Source organism: Falco biarmicus, chromosome 15 (genome assembly GCF_023638135.1).
Source record: "Falco biarmicus isolate bFalBia1 chromosome 15, bFalBia1.pri, whole genome shotgun sequence".
Classification (NCBI taxonomy): Eukaryota; Metazoa; Chordata; class Aves; order Falconiformes; family Falconidae; genus Falco; species Falco biarmicus.
Genome location: NC_079302.1, coordinates 21,195,368 through 21,218,955, shown reverse-complemented (window position 1 = coordinate 21,218,955; position 23,588 = coordinate 21,195,368). Strand labels below are relative to the sequence as shown.

General features: G+C 49.1%; 1 protein-coding gene across 1 annotated transcript in view; it reads left to right on the top strand.

The window, feature by feature from the left end:
* The window catches only part of HSF4 (heat shock transcription factor 4), a 24,974-nt gene extending 1,386 nt beyond the window's left edge, over positions 1 to 23,588 (top strand). The window contains exons 2-13 of the mRNA XM_056361131.1: positions 2,610 to 2,718; positions 3,797 to 3,924; positions 5,278 to 5,402; positions 7,686 to 7,761; positions 9,227 to 9,291; positions 12,133 to 12,232; positions 12,995 to 13,119; positions 14,938 to 15,162; positions 16,548 to 16,653; positions 18,018 to 18,083; positions 19,499 to 19,586; positions 20,882 to 23,588. Of these exons, the coding sequence (XP_056217106.1) occupies positions 2,610 to 2,718; positions 3,797 to 3,924; positions 5,278 to 5,402; positions 7,686 to 7,761; positions 9,227 to 9,291; positions 12,133 to 12,232; positions 12,995 to 13,119; positions 14,938 to 15,162; positions 16,548 to 16,653; positions 18,018 to 18,083; positions 19,499 to 19,586; positions 20,882 to 21,078 (1,410 nt within the window). The 3' untranslated portion in view covers positions 21,079 to 23,588. The remainder of the gene's footprint in view (positions 1 to 2,609; positions 2,719 to 3,796; positions 3,925 to 5,277; positions 5,403 to 7,685; positions 7,762 to 9,226; positions 9,292 to 12,132; positions 12,233 to 12,994; positions 13,120 to 14,937; positions 15,163 to 16,547; positions 16,654 to 18,017; positions 18,084 to 19,498; positions 19,587 to 20,881) is intronic.

Sequence of the window (23,588 nt, the reverse complement as noted above, 5' to 3'; positions counted from 1 at the left end):
CTGGATGTAATCAGAACTCTTAGAAAATAGGACCTATAAGGGCCTATGAAACGTGGTAATGGTTTATAAATACACTGAAGGCTGTTGTAAGGTGGGAAGGAAAAGTCTGTCTGTGTCCACAGTAGATTGGACAAGAAGTGATTAAACGGATTTTTAAAATGGAAGATGCAGGTAGGAAGAACTAGCAAATCCCTGGGGTAGCTTGCCTGAGCAGGGCACAGGGTCTGTCACCACGGGGTCTGCCAAAAAGAGTCAAGGCACCTGCCAAGACTGACGTGCTGCAGAGTCAACTTTGCCATGGGCAGGGGAGACTTCCAAAGCTTCTCCCAGCTTGTGAGGTAAGACAGGCAAGCCACCAACTGGCACACACACCCTTCAGCGGCGAACACGCAGCAGCTCCAACATCCCCTGTGTCTGTAGGGACCCTTTTGGCTGTGCCAGCATCTGGGAACATTGCAGCGCCGAATCCAAAGGAATGACCTCGCAAGAGAGGCCGTAAGGAGACGTTCAGGTACACAAACCCCTTGTGCTTCTCATTTCACATCCAGCGAGCGTACCAGCCTGGGACACAGAGGGAGCCCTGGACGAGCAGGGCAACCCAGCTTTGCCCCAGGGCAGCCGTTTTGCTGTTGGGAAGCCCTGGTCCCTATGTCACCTCTGCAAGCACAGTCTGTGAGGATAACTCCAGGTTATTAGTGAATCTCCGAAGGGCTTGGTCAGCCCGTTCTCCTGCTGCACGGCGTAAGGAGCAATAGGAAAGGCCCCAGTGGCAGTCAAAGGGCACTGTCGAGGCAAACACAGCCGGTGTTCGCAGGAGGGAATGAGGAGCAAGAACACTCCTTGTCCCCTCCAAAGCTCCAAAGTCATGTGTTCATGGGCACGCAGGGTTAATTGTTAAAGCTGACAAACGAGGAGGGAACTGGCACCATTTGGTGACGGAAATGTAGTGGCAAGGAGTAGAGTGGCAGGGTTTGCCGGCTGGTGGCTTTCTGGCCATGGGCAGGCACACACCGGCCCCTCGTTAGTCACTGAGCTTTCTCATGTTCCTGATTACTCTCCCTGTTTTAGGAACTTGCAGCAGCCCTGAGTGCACCCATGCAGCTACAGAGCCTGTGAGGGGTGCGTGGTGGGACCCCCCACGGCTGGTACGCTCTCGCTGCACGCAGAGACTGAGCCCTTGCAAAACGCCGTCCTCCCCTATGAAAGCCCAGTCCGCTGTGAAACACCCCCCAGGCTGACTCCCCCACTTGACTGCGGTAGTAGCGCTGAACACAGCAGGAGGATGCCCCTAGCTGTGCTCCCGGGTCTCGGAGCCCTCCCTGCCAGTGCCATGCAGACCCCGGTGTCTTTAGCTAGCTGTCCCTTGAAACTCAGCTGCAGCTGAGCTTGGTGAATCCCTAATATCTGCTGTTGTCTTTGCACTGGCATAGGTCTCCACATCTTGCCTGGCCCTCCATAAAGCTGTGGGGAGCTGTGGCTGTGCAGCTGGGGGGGGTCCCCAGGTAGCTCTTTGCATCTCTGTCTCCACAGGCAAAGCCAGTGCGAGCCCCTGGATGCCATTCTCTGCAGGCGTACAAAAATGCCACCTGTGCCTCAAACTCCAGGTCTGAAATCACAGTTCTCCATCCTTCCAAATTCCCCGTGCTGCCCGCCCAGCTGGAGCAGAGAGAGGATTTAAGGTGGTTCCCGTCTGTCCCCATGTCCTGGAGACACCGAGGTTGTTGAGGCTTGAGACTTAGAAAAAGTTGTTCCTAAGTGGGGGTTACAGATGCAAATTAATCGCCAGTTCTTCTGTCCCTTGAAAGGGTTTGCTGTTTGCAAAATGTTTCAGGGCAGCTTCAGCGCTGCCCGGCACAGGGCAAGGGAGAGCACGTGGCCTGCGGTGGCCCTGTGCCAGCAAGCTGGGCACTTCGCGTTGCTCTGCAGTGGTGGATCCTGGCAATGCAACCCCAGAAATGGATGCGTTAGCTGGTCAGCGTGCATGTTGCTAGCACGGGCTGTGGAGCATGACTGTCAGCGTTTTGCGGGTTGCCCTTGTGGCTGTGTACTTACAAAAATAATCGAGAGAAGGCACGTAGAGCTTCTGGGTCAGTGCAATGTCTTCAGAGATGATTTGCTTCCTTGCCTTGCTGTGTTTCTTGTGACACGACTCCAGGCAGCGCTCCGTCCAGGACTGCTGCACTCTGGAGCAGATGGGTTGGAGTTAGACTTACACAAGCAGATCGGGCGGTTATGATGGCAATTCCCACTTTCCAGGAACTGTTTCAGACACCAGTCTTCCTGTGAGGTCCATGCAAGGGGAGGTGATCACAGGCTATTGGGATGCAGGTGTCTGTAGTTTCTTTCTCACACCCGAGGCTCTCAACTAAGCAGTGGCAAAGCTTAGCAGAAGATCAGAACTGTAGTCATAGAGGAGTGACTGGGCCAGAATGGAATGGATTCATGACATCTGTCATTGAAGGCTGTTATCGCTCTTCTCAGCTTCAAGGTGGCGATTCAGGCAGCACGACTTCCCGTGTGGCAGGACTCAGGGAATCGCCTCCTCCTGGGCCCCTCTCCTGGTCGGGGATGCTCCCCTGACTTCGCTGCTGTCCTTCTCTCCTTTGCAGAATGGCACGAGCTTCCATGTCTTCGACCAAGGGCGCTTTGCCAAAGAGGTGCTGCCCAAGTACTTCAAACACAACAACATGGCCAGTTTCGTCCGGCAGCTGAACATGTGTAAGTGCTGCCTGTGGAGCCTGAGCCACGTGTCCGGCAGCCGGGGCAGCGGCGGCGAGCGCGGCGGGGACAGCAGGCATGCAGGGGAGCTGCGGGTAGAAGAGCCGAGATCTCGCACAGCTGTGCGGTCTTGTGGCGTTACTGATTTTGCCAAAGGGGACTCGCCTCTGCGATCCCAGGGGAGCGATTTGCATTGACCTTAGGTTCCAGCATGAATTTCGGTTGGATTACATTGTAAGATGAGCTAAGAAATTTCAGCTAACAGGTTTTCAGCTTCTCCTGCATTGATTTGACGACATATTATTATTTCTTTTCCATTTTATTCTACATGGGGCTTTTCCCAGCAGCCTGATACCATGACTCCCTCGGAAGCTGCTGCTTGCACGGGCAGCATCCCTGGAGCTTACCAGTCTCACTGTATGGGCGGCTGGAGAATGGGCAGTACTTCTCCCTGCAAGCCCTGCCTTGCTGACCAGACATTTTCACCCTTTAAGGAGGTTTAGGTGTAGTTTTCAGCCACATCTAGACCACCACTGTATTAAAGATGATTCTTTTCTGAGTTTGTTCAAAGTTCCTCAGTTAAGTTTTACCTTTACGATTTAACTTCACAGTAGCGCTATTGTAAATTGTAGCCTGTCTTTAGATTCAGTTTAGAAACCTTTCAGGACTTCAGAGAAATACTCCAAGTAGATTCCCAAATGTGAACGTGACCTTTTTTTCCCCAAAGTGGCACCTGACGCTGGTCTGTGCCTTGGAAAAGCCTCCCCCTGAGTTCCTTTGGCTTGCAAGTCAAAGCAGAGGTTCGGTGGGAGCGGGCAGCTCAGCTCCTGGCAGAGCTGGGAGCCTGGGGGCTTGCCTGCGAGGCTGCCAGGGGTGCACAGGGCTCTCCCCCATGCTGGATTTCCCCGAGATCTGTCCCAGAAGCATGCCCAGCAGCAAGGAGGGGGCACAGCTCTGCCTTGAGCACCAGAACAGCTCCAAAAGACGAGGTGGGGAGTGAACAGAAATGTGTTCTGAAGTGTGGGAGGCGGGAGGAAGACTTGGGTCTGGGGTCTTCACCCCCGCCCTCTCCCTGCAGATGGCTTCAGGAAGGTGGTGAACATCGAGCAGGGGGGTCTTGTCAAGCCTGAGCGAGATGACACCGAGTTCCAGCACCTCTGTTTCCTGCAGGGCCATGAGCACCTCCTGGAGCACATCAAGAGGAAGGTGAGCGGGTGCTGGATGGGGGGCACCTGCCAGCCAGGGAGGCGGGAGTGGGCAGACCCCTGTTCCGGAAGGTTCCACACCACTGGTGTGGAGAGACTGCGTGATGCTTTTTCAAAACATCCCTGCCAGAATATGTCCCCACGACTTCCCTGGTGGTCTGTGTGGGATGTTGCCTGAAGGCTGTTGTGTCTTTATTTAATTTGTTTCCCTGGCCCTTGTGCTAGGCGAGAAGCAGTGAAGGCTTGCTGCCCATCCCTCGGGTGCCTCGTGCAGGAGACACCTCGTGTCCCCCCAGGCCTGTCCCTGCCTGCCACCCTGGCCCTCTGCCCTGGGCTTTTCTAACCCTCCCACATCTCTTTTTTGGGGGGGGCAGATTGACCAGGACAGCAACTCCATGGGCATCATGAGGGTTTCTACCGCAGCTGTATTCCTTTCTTGGTGATCCCAAGCTGCTTGCTTGCTCGCAGACCCCTGCACTACAGGCTCCTCGGTGTGACTCCAAGATCTCCCTGTGGTCTGGTTCCTGTCCTCTCCATACACCCAGACACTTGGGGCGGGGGTCCTCGGTGTGCGGGGCTTGGCTTCCATCAAGAGTTTTGCCCATGTTTTGTTGCTGCGCCGCTCAGCACCGCGTGGCCTTGGTGCAGCGCTGCGTGGCCAGGCTTGCTTCGCACCACTCTGCTTTTGAACCTGTACCCACTCTTCTGGATGAGCACAGCATAACTCCCGCGGGGTCCCCAACAGTCATCTCCTGCTCTTGCAGGAGACAGAACCCCCTCCTGCCCTCTCTTTGCTGTCTTTACCCTCTTAGTGATGCCCCAAAAGGGCTGTTCTCTTATGGAGTTAGCGTAGCAACTTCAGAAAAGGGACTTTAGCAAAAGCCTTCTGGAAATCCACGTGTAATATGTCAATTTGAAGCATTACCTCAGGCTCATCCCCGTAAAACATGAGGCTGGGATTGGGTCTCTCTGTAGTTAACGTAGAAAGATTTAATCAAACAACCTACTTCAATTCCTCCCTGGTCCTCAAAATGCCTTCCCCCCCCCGCCTCCTTTTTTTCCCCTCCAAGCTGATTCAAACCAAGTCTCCACTCTGGTGGAGAATGTTCTGCTGGCAACAGACCCTCTGCATGAAGGGATGTGTCCTGCTTTTTGCTTTGTTTTATCCTTCTGGCCTTTGCAAGAATACCCTAAGGACAGCTCAGACTCTTGTGCATGTTGCCTGTCCTGGTATTTCAGCCCATCAGAGCTGGGCTGGTGGAAGCCCTGCACCTGAGCCACAGCAACAGCTCCATCCATCTGTGGTCCTTCTTGTGCTGGTAAAAATCTACCTTTGATTTTTTTTCTTCCTCAGGTGTCAGTAGTGAAAAGTGAGGAGACCAAGATGCGCCAGGAGGACCTCAGCAGGTTGCTATATGAGGTACAGATACTGAGGAGTCAGCAGGAGAACATGGAGTGTCAAGTGCAGGACATGAAGCAGTGAGTTGAATCCTACTCAGGCTGCTTCTTGTGCGTGTTTGCTTCTCTAGAGCGCTTGTTCTGGGGGAACGTTTGGAAGGAGAAGCCTCACACATCTCCCTCCCAGGGATGCGTGGGGAGCCAGGGGCTGGCTCTGTGGAGACAATAACGTGTAGATTTCTATGCAGACCCAATGATCTACAAGATATGAATTAACGCTCAGGCTCTCTGTCTTTGGTGAAAGGCAGACGTACTCTCTTCATACGTGTTTTCCCTTTACAGACGAGGAAAGCGCAGAGGAGCCTGTGTAGGAAATATGTGTATAACCTGGGGACTTTAATCAGATATCTATTTCCTCCAGGCAGAACTGGTGGTATAAATCTAACTCTTACACATAGAAGAGTCCTTGGCAGAAATACAGTGGTGTCCACTCCAGCTATTAAAAATATAAAAAAAATACCTCTCCTCCTCAGCCTCCACCTCCAAAATATATGACTGGCCTGAAATATATAAGAACGTGGGAAGCACTGTAGCGTTGAGTCCATGGACATGTCTCTCTGAAGGCTGTGTCTTCTGACGTGGCCAAAATTGTTGTGTAAGAGCAAACCAAGCAGATGAGATGTTGCTGGCATGTGGCTGCCCGACCTCCAGCTGTCGGAGGCTCTGGAATCTTTTGAGTCAGGCATGAGCACTAGGAATTTAGTGAAGGGATATGGTTTTATAAATCGTGTACGCGGAGAGTTTTTTATTTCCCTCCAAAATTTTGAACTTTACAGAGAACTTTGTTTAAGGAGCACTTGAATAATCAAAAAGACCCCAAACCTTCTTTTATGATGAAAGCTGCTGTTCATGCACCACCAGACAACACTGGCATCCTGGGCATTGGGAGAACACCACGTACGGTGGAAGTTCGTTCCAGCCCAGCACCTTATGCGCAACAGATAAATATTTTTATCTTCCCTCGATTTTAAATGACTCCTACATAGAATCATAGAATATCTCAGGTCTGAAGGGACCCATAAGGATCATCGAGTCCAGCGCATGAAATCACACCATGACATCTAGTTACAGTGGCAATGAAAGAGTTTCTAGGCTTGTATCTTATTTAATTTTTAAGGAATTCCAGCGTCGCTGGTTTGACCTTGGTTTTACTTTATTCTCCCTTTCGATTTCCTTGCTCCCTTCCTCCATCTGGCAAAAGGCAAAATTGCATGCAACAGATGAAAATAATAGTTTTTCTAAACTAAGACAGACCAGAAATCCCAGGCTGAAACCATGGTAAGAAATTTACACCAGGGAGGAACCATCAGGGCATAACTCCAGCGCAAGCTGTCAGACCAAGGTTGCTGCTTTGCTGGAAATCCTGTTGGTACCCACACGGAATGTTCACTGCGGAGATTCCTGCTGTCCAAGCTGCTGCACTAGGGCTGCTACTCTGCTCTTTCAAGCCCTGGGCTCTGTCTTCCCAGTTCTAGCATCAATATGTGCTAGAAAGATGAAAAAACCAGCAGGATCTATAAATTTCACCTGCGTGGTAGGTTTTGCTGGCCTGTGGGTTTTGGTACATCTGTATCCTCTTGAGATAAACTGACTGGCAAAAATGTTTTGCAGCATGGGCTTGGCTGGCATCCAGCTTTGGAAGCAGCACAGTAAATCTCCCCATCCCACTTTCTGGCGCTGACTGTTCAAGGAAGCCTGTAAAGCACCCGTGTGCATTCGCAGACAGAACATAAATACGTTCTGTGCCATTGCAAGCTGGCCCCAGGTCTGTGCTGGATGAAATCAGTGACTCCCACTAATAAAATCATTACAGTCCTCCTAGCTGAAGGCTCTTGGATGCAGAAACATCCCTTTAGCTGCTCTAGTCACTCCCAAAGGTGTCTTTGTGCCACCATGTGTATGAGGTTCAGCAGGCAGGATACACAGGATCTCTGTCCCTAGGATCTCCGGGTCTTCAGTGGTGCTGGGGGCAGTTGTGGAGAGGCTGGGCTTGCTTGGCACCACCAGTCTTGGTGATCATTCAAGCAGGCCTTGCTGAAACTCTGTGTTTGGCCCCGATTTTCCATGAAAACTAACCACATGTGTCCTCTTATTACTCTCCTCTGTACATCTCGGTTTCTCTTCTTTTGTTTTTCCTCCATGCTTTGGTCTCTAGCTCTGTTGAGGTCAAAGGAAAACTAAGGAAATCAGTTGTGTGACCCCGTTTGGGACACTCAAACAGAGCAAAGCGAGGCAGGCTCCCAGCAGCACCCCGGGCTGCTGGGCAGCTTCTGTGCTCATGGAAAGTTTCTGTTTTGCTTTCAGGCAAAATGAAGTTCTTTGGCGGGAAGTTGTTTCTCTCCGGCAGAACCACTCCCAGCAACAGAAAGTGATCAACAAGGTAGTGGCTCACATAAACTCCAAACTCACTTGTGCTGCATGGTATATATCTCCTCCTCTGTTTTGGTTGGGGTTTTTTGTTTCCCCCCCCCCCCCCCCCCCCCTTGTCCCATAATCTTCTCCATACTCTGATATCACAGTATATTTATTTTCCCTCTTTCTGAAATGGTGTGATGCTCTTATGTGTCCTATGGAAAGTGGTCATTAACAAAGCACAGATGATGCCCTGGAGCGAAAGATTTTAATTACCCTGCCAGTCCTTGCTGTGACGTTAGAAACCACTGTTCTGCCAAAGTCCTGAGCAAGAGAGCACTACTCTCACTAGTTGCCCCGTATGAGCTGTGTTCTGGTTGTACCGGTGCCTTTGGCCTTCCCAAAACTTTCCTCTTTCCTCTCTACAAGAGAGGAGCCTGCAGGCAGCAGAACAGGCCAGCCTTTCCTCAGTGGCACCTCCAGCTACCGTTACGTTTTCTGGTGATACTGGTGCTGTTGAGGAATTGCTGTACAGCCTTGTAGACTGAAGGAGCAGGTGGCTGCCTTAAAATCTAGCATAACCAGTACTGGAAAAGGCCTCTCCAGTGATTCCCAGCTGGTCCTGACGTGACTGAGCCCGTCACGTTTCCCAGTCCCCGAGAGCCACGTTCTGACCCTCACATGGCAGCACAGTCATAGGACTGGATAGAAACGCATGAGGCTATCAAGCCTTCCTCCAGCTCTGAGGCTGCAGCAGCCCCACCGCTCATTGTAGAGGCATTTATGCAACTCTGTTTTGTTATGTTGGGCAACAAGTATGAGACAGCTTGATATATAAGGATAATAATGCTCTCTTTGTCTGGAGGTCTAAGCAGAGCATTGGGCTCGAGCTGACCTGGGAATACGTTGCTAAGTGATGCTCTCCAAAGCCATGCTGCACCCTTTTCAGTGCCCTGTTACATCAACACCGCATTTCACAGGGCTGACAAGCTCCACTGAGAGAGTTAAGCCCTCCAGCCGGGGGCTCCCCTGGGAGTTGGTCTCCTTCCCTTGCAAAATCTTTGTCAGGCTTTATAAAAGCCTCTTTCAAAGGTCTCTCAAGACTTTTACAGAGGCCAAGTCCAACTCCAGGCCTAGGGATGCTTGCATGCATTGCTTCACAGGCAGATCCCTGGGTTTCAGAGGGCTAGCTGGAGTCCTGCAGGCAGAGAAGCGGAGCGAGCAAGCGCTGAGCACGTGCATCCCGTGGCCTTTGCACGAAGCAGGCACCCGGCTGCATTTCTTGAAAGCCAGGCGGGTCACCTGGGTCCTTGGGGGTTTAGTCCTGTTTCTGGCTCCGACGGGCCAGGCAGTTTGGCTCCCTGATTTCGTGGCCGCTCCCAGCTTCGGGGTGGTGGCGGGAGGGAGGAACGCGTGAGAGCGAAATGGCTGCGAGGGCAGGGAGTGCTGAATCACTCTGCTGATTAACACCGGATTTTGATCTCTCCTGACAGCTGATTCAGTTTCTGTTCGGCCAGCTCCAATCAAGCCCCGGCGGCACTGGGATAAAGAGGAAGCTGTAAGTGCCCTTGTGTGGTGCACACACGCTCACGGGTGCATAATGCTGCCCCCTCACTAAAAGCACAAGCTCAGCTCGCCCAGGCGGGCGGTCACCGGACCAGGGCACCATGGTGATGGGAAATGAATGGGCTGAACTGCCGAGTCAGACCTGCTGACATGCCCCATTCAGTGGTCTTTAGAGAAGCACCGTGTCAGCTTGTGACCTTTATTTGGGGAACACGGAGCGCGCGATGGGAGATGGGAATGCTAACTAGTGGGAGGGTAAAGGGCAGGACCCCACCAGTCCCACACCTTCCAGTCTTCCCACTTAGCATCAGCAGGAGGAGGGCTGGCTCCAGCCAGCCCACAGACGTCTTTAGTTGGACCTGCAGCCACCGCATGCGGTGTGTATCCAACACAGGTTTGGTGGCATGTGTAGCCTGCAGGACTTACCGAGAGGAACGCGGAGAAAGATTTTTAGCTTAGGGGTATCTTTAAAGTCATAAATTAGCCTTTCAAGGCAAGTGAGAGGAGCCTGAATCAGGAAGCTTAGTGCCTTCCAGGAGAGCAGCCGTGCATTTCTTGCCCTGTGGTGCTTGTGATCTAAAGAGGCCAGAGGGGCTACCGAGAGGGATTTGCCTTTGTGGCTCAGGATGAGGGCAGGGACCTGCCTCCAGTTCCCACCTGTGTTACCTTGTGGCCTTTGGCAACTCAGAAGCTTCCCCGTGCCCTCAGAGCAAGGAGCCAGCCTTCCCAAGAACGGCTGCACCAGGGAGTTGATTTTCTTTCAAGTGTCCTTGTCCTTGGCTGACTCCTCTTGTGAGGCTTGTGAAGGAAACACAGGACTGAAGGAAGGAGCCCGTAACCTGTAGAAGCAGCTGGGCACGCTTACCTCTGCCTGCCCCACTGCTGAGCCTTTTGGAAGGGAAAAGCACCGCAAGGAGAACGGTAGCGAAGAAGAAGGCTCAAGGGGAAGATGTCTGCTGCTCCGGGTCACTGAGGTTCACGAGTGGGGAAATTTTCCTCCAGCAGAGTGGGGAAGCAGAGAGATGAGGTGCCAGATCTGATCTCTCATTTCCATGGTCAGGGTCATGCCTCTCCTGTAAAAGCTTTGCAGCCCAAAAAATGTTGTTTAGACTGCTGCTTTTTGAAAAAAAGCAAATAATTAGTGAGAAACTGTGCTGAAAGAGCACAGAACTATCTGCACAGCAACCGTATCGACCTCCTTATGTAGAGGGATCACACTGGTACAGCCCGGCTGCAATTTGCACAGTGCGGTGCATGTTAGTTTGAGTTTCTGCTTCCTTAGAAACACACAGGGCTGCCTTTGAGGAGCCTCAGCCCTCGTGTCTGTATCTGCATCTCTAAGTTTTTTTTAAACCCCAGGTTTTTTTGTTTAAACCCCAGTGCTGGCGGGGGGCTCTGGGTGGGTTTGGACAGCATGGGCAGGTCTGTAGGTCCCACAGGCACGTCTGCCCCGGGAGGCTGTTAGATGGGTTAGACGCCAAAGTTACCTCGATAAGAAATGTTGGATGGGGATGTTCATCTGCTGGAGCAGAACGCTGGACATGTATAAATTCATAACTATTGGGCTGGCTGTGATTTCTCAGTGTGTACTGAAGGGTAGATTATGCCATGACAAGGTCCATGTCAGGGCGATTCCAATGTCCTTTTTTATTCTGTGTCTTTAGTTAATGTCATAGAACAGAAAAAGGCTGTTAACCAAGCTGTTAGGCAGCACTGCAATCTCAGGCGCCACGGTCATGGTCACTGTGTCCTGCTGTATCATGCATACCCTTCACTGCAGGATCTAACTGGAGTCTGAGCAAACCTATAATTTCTACCAACATATCCAGCTCCAGTGCCTGTAGGATGAAGGGAGCTAGGAATTATCTTCTGTCAAGGGTGTTAGACCTTACCGTGGAAAAAACTGTTGGCTCTCCCTGGTGCCTGTCGCCAGATGAACACTGAGGATGCTTTTTATGACTGCGGGACAGTGGGAGGAGAAGAGGGATTTGCTAGGCGGTTTTATAGGATCATCACAGCATAACAATAGTGGGTGTGTAGGAAGTTCCCAGCTTCTCTGGGACCGTATCACAAAACCAAGGCCTGCCACCCAGGGAGTTTCCTGGTGGAAAGGCAATGCCATTTTGAGGCTCCTTCTCATTTTCTCTTGGTTTCATTTACTAAGCATAAAGCACTCCTGCTACAGGACCCAGCACACAGACCCGCTGCTTCTTCTCAGTGACCATCTGTAAAAGCCTGTCAGTCCTTTCTCAAAAGCCCGTATACAATGAGTTTAGGCTCTGCTCCGCTTTGTGTCTTCTTCCGTTTTATTACTTAGGTGCTGGGTGGCAGGGGTTCCCTTTGGGCAGGGATATGGACAGAGGTGGTTGTGCCAGAGAGGCTCTGAGCACGTGGGACCTGGTGCTGAGGCCAGATTCCCAGTATTGCACTGTCTCCCAATACTGCACTAATAATTGCAGCGTGGCTACCTCCAGGTTAAACAAGCTGAGGATCCAGCCAAGAGCTTGAAAACACGAGCGATTAGAAGAAAGTATGAATTGAATTTGTTAAACTCAAAATATGCATTGGTTATTTTACTTGCATATTTCAAATAAGATCTGGAAAACCTAGATCGTCCCTCTCTATACGGCAAAGGCCCTTTTTTTAACAGCGACCTCCTCCAAAACTGTTGTTTTTCTTCCTTGTCCATAAGACTGGACAAGAAAGCACGTTACAGCTGAGGAAGGACAGAGTACCCAGGGGAAAAGAGCCCTTGGCTGAGAGATGTTTCCTGTATGAACATCCAGGAACCGGTCAGTATGTGCTGGGAAAACAGACCTGTTTGTCTTCACAGACCTCTGATGCTTGATAACGGGATCTCAGCTCCACAAGTGTCCAAGTTCAGCCGGCATTTGTCCGCGGACCCCCTCCACGACCCCTATTTCATACAGTCGGTACGTTTGTGCCCGCCTCTGAGCTTTGTGGGCTTTCTTCGGCCAGGGTGGAAAAACGTTTGAAGCAATGATACAGATTACAGAGTAAGGAGTTTGGCAAGAGTTTGGCAGCAAAGAAGAGTTTGCAAAGCTGAGTGACATTTATTATTTCTTCGGCTCCCCTGTCTCGGGGAGGGGTGCGTGCACGCGTGCGCTCATGCTGCTGAGTTCACGTGGGCGGCTGTGGGCTGGAGGGCAGACCCCGCACACCAAACCCTCCGTGCTCTTACCCCAGCCTGGCTCACCTCAAAGGCAGAGGGGAAGAAGTACGTTCTAGAAGGGGGTACTATGATCTTTCTGACCAGAGCCAGACCTTTGCAGTTGGTGAGGGATGCCCACTACCCTAAGCCCCTAAAGCAGCGCCAGACGCATGATGTCGTGCAGTTAAAAATACTTGAGCTGGCATGAGAGACCCGTAGTCCCCTGCTGGGCTGTGTGGGATCCAGAGGAAGCTGAGCAGTCTAGGCAAAATGTTGGACATGATAAAACTTCTCGGTAGCTGATGCTTCAGTCAGAGTGCTTATTTTACACCTGCACCTCTGTGTGGTGGGTGGAAAGACCAGAGAAAATTATAATATTGCATAGCAGGTAAAAGCTTTCTTGGTTTCTGTACCAGGAAGACTCAAGGGCACAGTAAATAAACCAGAACTATCTCAGAAAGGGCGTTGGACTTGTTCTGAGCCTCAGAAGGCTAAATCCATATGATTTTTGCTTTCCTCTTAGCCATCGACAGAACCTGCTTCTTGCTTAAACAGCCCTGCAATTGCTGGAGGACCCATCATATCGGATGTTACTGAAGCATCACCTTCCAACATAATAAATATGCAGTCCCCTCCCGAAAATGACAGGTAAACCTGTTTGTGATTAAAACCAGGGAGAGCTGGGTATGGACACACATAACTTCAAAATAGTTTTTCCTGGCTGTAATTCCACCAAAGCTTCTGTCTGATTTGCAAATCTCTGTAAAGATGGTGGGCTGGAATATCTTTTTTTCTCCAGTTTGCAATGTGAGTCAGATTATTGGAATTAGAGAGGGATAACAACAGCATAACTGCTGAAACAAAGTCATGAGTTTCATGCTGAGAACTTCCACTCACCTCTTTGAGAAGTATTCCATGGGTTTTTTATGTTTTGTTCTCAAGACAGGGGCTGTCTCAGACTTTTATCAAATAATGAGATACTAGCACTTGTTTGGTTTGTTGAGAGAGGAAGAAAGTTTCCTTTCGGCTTTGACAAAGAAGAAACAGGATCAAAATGTACATCTTTCTGCTAATGAGAACAGAAAGGTTGCATCACAACAACTTCCGATGTTTGACAACTTTTCTGTGAAAAGGTCCCAGTAACTGAAGAACTGAATGCAGAGATACTGCAAAGCTTATCTCTTCCTGCCACAGACATGCACTGTATTTAGGGCTAGTAGCAGAGTAGCTGCAACTATGTCAGTGGAAAGTAAGTAGACAGATGAATCATGGAAAGAGTTTCTCAGGCACAGAGGCAAAGCAGTTACACTCTAGAAATTGACTGTAAATCTGCCTCATAATTGAAACCATAGCCATAAAATTAGCTAGAAGCACCTAAAGTGCTCCAGATTAAAAAACAGCCCAGGAAGCCATTTCTAAAGCAGAAAAATTTGAATATAACCTTCAAGATAAGTTGCTTATTTCTACTAATTACTGAGTGCCATCTGGTGGCCTCTGATCTCTGCTGTGTCTGCATGATTTGAGAAGCTGAGCCAGCCACGGCCCGAAGGAGCTCAGGGCTGTGGTACTTCCTAAATCAACGTGAGCTTCTGGTGGGAGTTTAGGATTCACACAATGAGGAGCTGATCTGAGAGGAACGTCATAGTGGCCCCTACCATCGCCTGTGTGTGACACACTCGTGTTGTCTTGCAGCAAAGCTAGTCTGGAAGTGTTGTAAGATAATATTTTTCAGTGTGGCTTTCTGTGCCCTGTGCCTACCTGCCTTTGTCACTTTGGCTCCAGTTGTGCAGGTTCACAGGGAGCTCTAAAATCTCCTTTAAGTAGATTTTTACATGCAAAATCCTACTATTCAAAATTTTGATGTCATATGTCTGTCTAGGAATAATGTGGAGTGCCTCTCCCACTGGAAAAAGGCAAACCTCTCCTTCCAAATAAGTGAAACACCTGGCTGGGACTGTCAGAACTTGGTAGCTTCCGTTCCAAATCCTGCAGGGCCACAGCATCCTCACCTGTGCCATTGGGATCTCTAGAGTGCTCGCTGGTCCAGACCTAACTCCTGCACAGGAAGGTTTTACCCATCCCATCCCTGTCCCGAGGGCAGAGACTTTCCTGTCACAGCCGGGTGACCCTTTAACCTGTCTCAAGCCTAACACTCATCTGAGGAACGCCTGACATGTGGAAGTGTGTTTTCTGTATTTGCAAAACAGTCGAATGGGGCAAGTTCATTACAGCTATGACTGACGGAGTGACTGAAGCTACCCCAGCTGAGCATGCTTCTGGAGCTTTCTGAAAAGAAAACAGGGTTGCTGATTTCTTTGGCCAGCGTAGGGGAATGGAAAGACCCTGCGGGGCAGTTTGGTGGGAAGCAGAAGCAAGCCCTTGTGCTATTGCCCTTCCCGCTAGCGTGAGGCCTTTGCGGAGCAGATGCGCGTGTGGTGCTGGTGCTAAGTCCTGTCTCTGCTACAGGGAGAAGTGCCTCATGCTGATCAAGGAAGAGCCGGTCAGCCCCGGAGTGAAAGCCACCGCTGAGCCAGACGTGCCCCTGCCAGGCTGCCGGGCTTGCTCCGAGCCCCCCGTGCTGCCGGTGGCCATGGTTCAGTCTGTTTTGGAAGGCAAAGGGAGCTGTGGTGCAGCCCCACCGGGGACCTCCCAACCCTCCGAGAGAAGAGGCAGAAGGGCATTGCTGGACAGGTGAGGGGGGCGAGGGGGAGCTGTGGCCCTCTCTTCCCATCAGCCAGGGGCAACGTCGCCCATCGCAGCCTGGTGAGCTCCCTCCTGTACCTGGGGCACCTCCTTAGAGGACCCTTGAAGCCCAGGAGACAGTTCACAGGGGTAGGGGCTCTGTGGATGCCCAGCACCAGGGAGCTGACACTGCAAGAGATCCCAGCTTCCCCATCTCTGATTAAAAGCGAAAACCCGTGCAACTTCGCTTCATTGCTGTGCTTGTCTCGAGCCAGAGCAGCTCAGTAAAATGCTAGTCGGTCCAAAGCAAGGCTTTGTGAAAGGGTAGAAAATCATGTTTTAAGATCATGAAATAGCAAGCGAGGTCACTCAAGGGGATGATGGGGAGTTGGGAGGTTCTGTTCACTGCAGTCTTCTACAGAGGGGTGGAAGTTTCATTATTCTGAAGCCAGTTTCATTATTCTGAAGACTGTCACAAGTATCCTGCCTGTGACAGTCACCTAGAGGATGATGTCCTCTCACCAGGGGGGTCAGCACAGTGTCATTGGGCTCAGCCACAGGGCTACCTGGGTTTGGGCATTTTTGGAGCCGTGGTCTGAGACTGAGATCCCAACAAGCACCGATGTCATGGGCGAGTGTACGGCAGATGTCACCCGCAGGAGGAAAGCATGGCTGCGGCGTGCTTGTTGGTGAAGTGCACATTTCATTCTTGATGGCAACTGCAGCCTGGGGGTGGGGCACCCAAAACACGCAATAGCGTTAGCAGAAAGGCTTCTATTTTCCTTTGGGTCCTTAAAGAGAATCAAATTCCTCCTTCTGAACCCACTGGCTACTTAAAAACATTTTACTAGAAGAAAAATCATCCTTCTTTTAAGACTCTGGATTTTAAGAAAAATTTTGGTAGCTTTTATGGGGATTAAGCACAGCAGGGACTCACAGTTGCTGCTTTAGCTGAATGCCTCTGATAAATGCAGCCTGCGGGCAAAAGTCACTCCTTTAAAAACCATTAGTTAATAGTAATCCAGCCATCTTGGACCCCAGAGGGTGGGAATGCAGCCTGTTCTGGATCCCCAGTGCCTCTCTAGAAGGATTTCTTCTAAGGAAAGCTTTAATTTTCCCAGTCTTGAGGAGATGTGCAGAGACTACCCACCCCCAAACCCAACAGGAGAGGAGTAGTCTCACTTGTTTTGTCATCAGCTCCATCCCCTGTGTGCTCTGCTGGGTTGTACTTTGGGATTAAACCAAGTGCATAAACCCAAGGCTGACAGTGGACTTCTGGTTTTCAAAACGGGATGTAAGCGTAAACCTCACGTTGGAAGGCTGCTCAGTCCTGCTTTCTGTCTGTATCCATGCAAGTCTCATTCGTGGCCCTATTTCCCCTTGTCTTTTCTCAGAACAGATATTTCAGACCCCTTGGAGGGCACCGACTGGAGCTTGGAAGGGCTGCAGCTGCTGCTGCGGAGCCAGCAGTACGGCCTGGAGCCCGCCAGCCTCTTGGATGTGAGTGGCAGGCTCATGCCTGCTTCTTCTTGCGTGGCACTTGGTCTGTCCCATGCTGCCCGTAGAGCCATGGCTCTGTTTTGACTTTTTCATAAGAACTGGCAAGATTTCAGACTTTCAGTGATGCTTTTTTACACCTCTTCTGAAAACATGCACATTTGAACTTCTAGGAGCACAAAACACAGTGCATTTGGTAAAGACATCAACAGGAGACCTAACACATATACATAAAATAGGTTTAATATGGCTCTCTAGCTAGTTTGGTAATTGCTTTGGCTGGGCTAGTTTATTTTCTGCATATTCTGCATCTTAGATGCTCCTGCATTGTGTTTAGCTCTACTGCTTTCCCCTGTTCCTCACTTTCTGGGAAGCGTAGCCGATGCCAAATTCTCTCTCTGCTGAGATATTTATCTGCCTGCAGTTCTCAGGTAGTTTTTCTTTAGAAGTGGGTGGTGGCCTTTTTCTTAAGTACATGTGCAGAAGGTTTGTTTATTTCGTTTATTTCTCCCTTTTGCACTCTCTCTCGTTGTACATATCGTTAGCATATGAAAGGTTTTTGCCAATAATCATGTAATTCTGTACCTAAGAAAAGAATCTATATGTCAAAGATATGCTCCCTTGAGGAGGTGCTTCAGGTGCAGGCATGTGGTAAGATTGCATGGACAAACAGGAACAAAAAATCATTTTAAAAAATCAATCTTAAAGCCAGTTCCAGAGTGTCCGTGATTGATTTTGACTTTCCAGAAAGCTTTTCTAATAGCCTGCTCTATTACTTACTCGGTTGGTTTCTGTTTCTTATTTCTCATTAGGAGGTGTTTTCCTGTTACTGACACACTTCTCTCTCTCTGCAACTGAACCTCACGAGAGTGAGAATGAATCATAAAACTGTGCCCCAGGTCAACAGCTCCTTTTCCCAGGCTGCTCAGACTTCTCAAGAAATTGCCATCAAGGCACTGATGCAGCACTAATCTGCCCTCTGCCACCCTGTTCTGGAATACTTTTAAAAAACCCATATGAACCTGGAAGTGTCCTAGGACCCGAAAGCAGCAAAAAAGGGCTTTGACTTGCATGTGCAGCGACACAAACAGCTGCTGTGGCTTACGACATGACTGTGGCACTGGGCAACAGCAGTATCCACTGGCAGGCAGGTCAGCACAAGTGCCCACAGCTGAGCCCCTGCTCTTCTGGCTGTGCTGCAAAGCGACACACACCAGCCTTTGCTGCAGCTTCACTGAATGCATCGCAGCACAGGCATGGGCAGAAGTTGCCATGGGCCAGCAGACAGCCAAGGCAAAGAGCTGAGGATATGAGTATCTCGAGCCATTGCACCTTTCAGAGCCCTAATCGTATTCTTCTCCCAACAGGTCTTTAATCCCAATTTATCTTTGAGTGAGTGGAATTTGACTGAAATGGAAGCCAGTCTGTCCCCGGTAAGAGATGTCTATTTCTGAGATATGATAATGATAATAACAATATAATTATGAAGCAGAGCTTGTGCTTAACTGAAGAATGCTTAGTTGATAGCCAGAGGGGAGAGTACTGTAAAGCACAGCAAGTACATAACTCCTGAGGGCAGGCAGAGAGTGTTATCTTCCACTCTTGACTGTCTTCTCCACTCAGCCAGAGCTTGTTCAGAGATCTGTTGGTGTCCTGGAGTCTTTAGTTGAAGCTGGCCACTCTAAAATTTCTCTTAGCATGAATGTCATGTCATACTAATAACCATAGATGCATAAAGTATCTTTGTGCCAAAGCTCGTATTTCATAAATTTGCCTTTATAAAGTGCAGCCATCCCTGGAGCAGTAAAACCACAATGCAATTAGAATAAAGGTTCATGCATACCTGTGCAGAAGAAACAAGGAGAAATTGTTTGGCAGTATTCATTTGGAATTGACATCGGCACAGACATTTCTGAAATGCATATAGTGATTTAATGAACAGTGAAGCAAATGTGTGATGGTGAATTTTCAGAGCCTGGCTGCCAGCCATGTCAGAAAAAGACTTAGATGATTTTGCCATCTCTGCAGATGCGCAAACAAAAGTGTAATCTCTTCTAATGAAGTGTGGAAGGTCTCTAAGCCTTCTTCAGGATATCACTATCCCTCCTTAGATTTTAGTTTAGTAATTTTGAATTTACTAGCTAATTCCACTTCCTGAGTATTAGGAAGAAGAACGTCTGAAGGGACAGGCAACATTAGCAAGTCTTGGAAGCAAGGGGCAGTCTCTTTTAAAGAGGATTGCATGAGAGAAAAGGCCAAGGGGGAGGCTGTGGTGTTCCATAGTCCAGTCCCTGAGTCCCCTGAATTTCCCTCCCTTCGTTCCGTACCCTTAGGCTTGTTCATCCTACAGAAAGTCATGAGCACAGAGAAGCCTACAAGTAATAACCAGCAGCAACTCCGCACCTAGAAGCACTACGCAAGCAAAAGCTAGTTTTAATTTAAAGACAGTCATAAGGCAAATGGAAAGAAAACTCCTTTCGTATTTGTTGCCGACAGCAGAGGTCTGTGGGTTGGCTTTGAGCGGTAGCTGGGCAGGGACAGCCACGGTGACATTAGCCTGGATTCCTCGTGTGAGGTGGGCTTCACACAGTATTAGCCAGCACTAACAGGGTTTTACATCTGCCTTAGCTCGCTCCTTCAGGCATATCTGCCCTTAAGCACCTGCTTTTGGTTATTTAGCAAAGTGCAGGTGAGGCTGGGAGGAGAGGCAGGGCAGGGAGGATCGCTTGCGTTACTGGTGGATGTTGTGCAGCATTGATGAAGCACTGATCTGCAGAAGCGGCCTAGTTCTAACAAGCTCCCCTGTCTTTGTATAATTGTACATTGTAGTTTATATTTTTGCATCAAGATGCAGCGACTCACAGTGGATCTGGAGAAGAATGCAACTGAGCTGTCCTCAAAAGTGTTCAACCCACCGTTTAACAACGCCTGCCCAGGTAGGAGCGCCAGCATCCCTTCCGCACTGGGGAACGGGGATGTAATGAAGGTGTTAAACACATCCATCAGAAGCTAGATGCAATGTCTGGACCATTTGCCACTTTGAGGGAAAAAAACACGTTTGTTATTTTATTTTCAGGGCTGTCAGTCAGCAGTGTTTCCACAACAACTGCTAAGCTAGTTGCTAAACAGTGGGAAAAGTATGAGGCATACACAGAGGTTTAAATGCCATCGAACTCCCTCTGTTTCTGCTTGGGGCCACATCATATCTTTCAGTGTCTCCACCGTCTTCTCTGCCTATTCATCGCCACCCAAAAGCCATGTGGGGATCTAGGTGGGTAGGGGTGGTAAGAACTGTACAGGTTCTGTGTCTCTTCCGGCTCCTGCTGCAGAGGAGGTGACCTGGTGGCAGCTAGCAGGTGGCAAAGGTGATGTCTCAGTTTCTCCAGGACCTGGTGGGTGCTAGCAGCCAGAGGCAAACGTTACGTCTCAGTTTCCCCAGACCTTCTACCAGACCTCAAGGAAACTGCCCAGCTGATCTTCTCCCACTCACTGACTCAATGATAAAGTGTGTCATTTATCTTAGCTATGAATCTAGGAGTGTTTTCCTGGTTTTGGAATAGTTATGTATTGTTATTTTCGTGTGTATTCAGCCAGGATAGACTTGAAAGAGAAGCTTTTGTGAGCCTTAGTTTGGTGTGGTAACCACCTGAGCCCACCCCAGAGTTTTGATGTATTGTGTGTTGCTCAAGGACTCCCAGCTTCCACCTTAAGCTCAGCATCTTGTGTGAGCATCAAAGGCATGAAAAGCCCAGCTACACTGGAGAGAATTCTTAAGCAGGGGGGAGCTGAACGGCACAAGAGGAGCATCCCCTGTTTGCAAAGCCTTCCTGGTCCATGCAGTGGTGTGATGCTGGAATAATGGGGCAACTGAGAGATGTCACCTGCAAAGATGAGCAAAAAAGACAGTTCTTGAGGGAAGGAGAGGAGAAACTGCTCTTAGCTACTTCTCAGTGTCTCCAAACATTTGGTCACGCCTCCTTCGCTTCTTGTGAGGCACCTCAGCATTCAGGCAGAATCCAGCTTGGCAACCTGCAGACATTCCCATCGATTTGGATGGGCTTTTAAGTGAGTCCACGTTTGACTCAAGTGTTTGCAAGCATTTTTCACCTGGAGTGAGGCCCCTTACCTCCTGTTACAGTGGGGATTTGCCACTTTTCATTTCTACATGCCTAAAGTCTAGCAACTTGCCTTCCAGACACCTGAGTTTTGTCTTGTCCGTTTGCATTCCTAGGGAAAGATGTCATTCTTGAAAGCACCCAGCAGTTCCTCATTGATCGCCAGTCAATCTTTGGAAATGACGTCATCAGCTTGCCTGAAAGTTCATCGCTTTACGTTCCATCTGAAAATCTGGCTTCCTACCTGTCCTCTGTGGGTGTCCAAGGGGATATCCCATTAAACCTGAGCTCTTCAACTGACAACAACCAGTGATTTAGCTTCCAAGAAACATCATCTCCTTCCTACCCACCCAAGCATCCACAGGTTTGAATGTAAAGAAACAAAAGTGACTCAGAAATCCACAAGAGAGTTTCTTTTTGTGCCCTTTGAGTAGATGGAAACAGTCAGTAGCTGTTGCATTTACCCCCCCTGCACCTGGATTTCAGTGTTTGCCCAGGATAACAGTTTGAAAACAAAATACTGCTTCTGGTGCTTGCTCCCATGGGGAGTGGGAACTTGGCAGGATTTTTTTTTTCCTTGAAAATGCTTTTAGCAATTTCAAATCTTCTAATAAAATTTAAGTACATCAGGGACTTCATAAAATAAAGTGATCCTGACTAGTGTCTGCAACAGCAAACTGCTGGATTTTATTGGGGCAGCACAGATTAGCTAAGATGCCTGACCCTTCTGGATGCTGGTTTTTAAATAGGAAAGTAGTTCTATGCCAGTCAATGCTCTAAAAATATTCTTTTATCCATTATCTGGTTTTGATGTATTTGTGCCTCTCCCTTTTCCTCCTAGGATGAGTAGGAAAATGAAGACCTCTCAGGGTGTGCAGAAGGTCATTTTCCGAGTGACCACTGGCTCCTAGGGGAGCTACAGACCATCACAGACCCCAAAACATCCCATGCTGAGTCGAGAGGGTTTGTTGTTTGGGATTCCCCACCCCCACCCCCCGCCCAGTCTATTTTCCCTAACGTAAAGGCAGGGCACCCCGTACTTAAAAAAAAAAAAGGGAAAAAAAGGATAGACTTTTCTGTCCACAGAATTTTCCGTGTGCAAAGAGGACTAAGGGAGCGCTGTCTGGGTTGTGGTGCTGGCTAAGTATTTCCTGTCCAGTCCAATGACTTTTTTCCTTGGCCTTGACCTGTTCTATTTCCCCTGAAGATGTGCCTGTTGGACGTATACCATCTGATGAACCAGTTTAATTGATTGGATCCCCTTTTTAGAAGGACTCTCAGCTGCTCAGTGTAGGAGAGAGGCAGAAGGGTTAGTCCACCATGTCCCACTATTTTTTTCCTCTGTCCTTTGTGCATCTGAGACCAGCCTCCAAAGGTTGAATTAATCTTTCTCTTCCATGTGGTTTCTGACAACTGAGTTTCTCAACAAAGCAGAGCTTTGTTTTTTATGCTGTAGTTCTAATGAGTATGTATTATTTATCTCAGTATCCTCTAATTGAGTTGCTTTTCCTTAGGAAAGCTACCCAAACACAGTAAGACAGACGCAGGAAATTCAGCTAACTCAGGCCTCCCAAGGGCTTAGACAGGGCGGCGTAAGCTGTGCCAGTATCATTTGAAGAAATGCTCTGCCCACTTTCATTGCCATGGCGATTCTTCGTTCTCAACTGAATTTCTGAGCATCTTGAATGGTCAAGCAGCATCCACCCCAAAATATCGTCAATCAATCAGATGAACACAGGCTCAAATTCTCCGTAACAAGATGAGCATGTTTTAAATGGACCTTCCTGTCACAGCCCTTTCCTCCATCCATTTATCAATATGTGAACAGATGTGTTAGTTCAGAAACATTCACTTTTGAGCACATTTTTCCCCCGCTAATTACTGTGTGCTGGGAGCTCTGTCACCACCTTGGTGGCACAGTCTTTGCAGGAGCGAGGCTGTAAGCGCTTCTGAATTAATTCCAGCCACCGTTTTCATGTTCAGGACTAAGGGAAAATTCTGGCAGTCCCCTGGTATCTAGATGATGTATTTAGACTTGGCCTGGTATTTAGATGATGTGCTCGAGTGTATCACGGACAAGGTTTTCCTTTTTGACAGATTTGTGCTTAGAAAGTTTGCCTAGATCAGCCCATTTGCCACTGTATGTTGTCATTTCCAGCGATGGAAAGCCAGTGAGTTGCGCTCTGTTTACTTTTCTCAGAGGTAACTGAAAACTGTCTGGGGTTTCCTATCACCAGACAGCATATGTTATCCTCGTTCAACACTTCTCTGAACCTTCGTATGCTAGATTGCCTTAATGTTAACACTGAATGTATTGATCCAATAAGGTATTTAAGCGCATGTTTAACGTCAAGCTCCTGAGTAGTTTTCCTGTATTTTTGGGAAGGCTATCACATGCTTGAGGTTCGGCACACGCTTCAGTGTCTTACTGGATTGTCTAGTTGAGGTTGAGAAATGAGCCATCTTAGGAGAACTACTTGCAAGTTGACAAAGGTGCAGCTCAGCCAGCTGACACCACCTCAGGCTGCAGCTTTTGTACAGGGCCAGGCGGCAGGCTGCACTCGCTGCGAGTAGCCACTCAGATGGTTCTGGGGTTTTTCTTTAGGCTTTTTGCTCTACTATAAATGTGAGATTGGAGCTTGATGGCGAGAGAGGAACAACAGGATTTGAGAGCCACTCCTGTGAAGAAGCAAGCTTGTGTTCCTCGGCTTTTTACATTGTTAATTTCACTTGAAGGTGACGTGCTGAGACTGCGTTTTTGCACTATGCTGTACATTTGTAAAGTTTTACAGAAAACACTAATTAAACGTGTTTCCTTTTTCT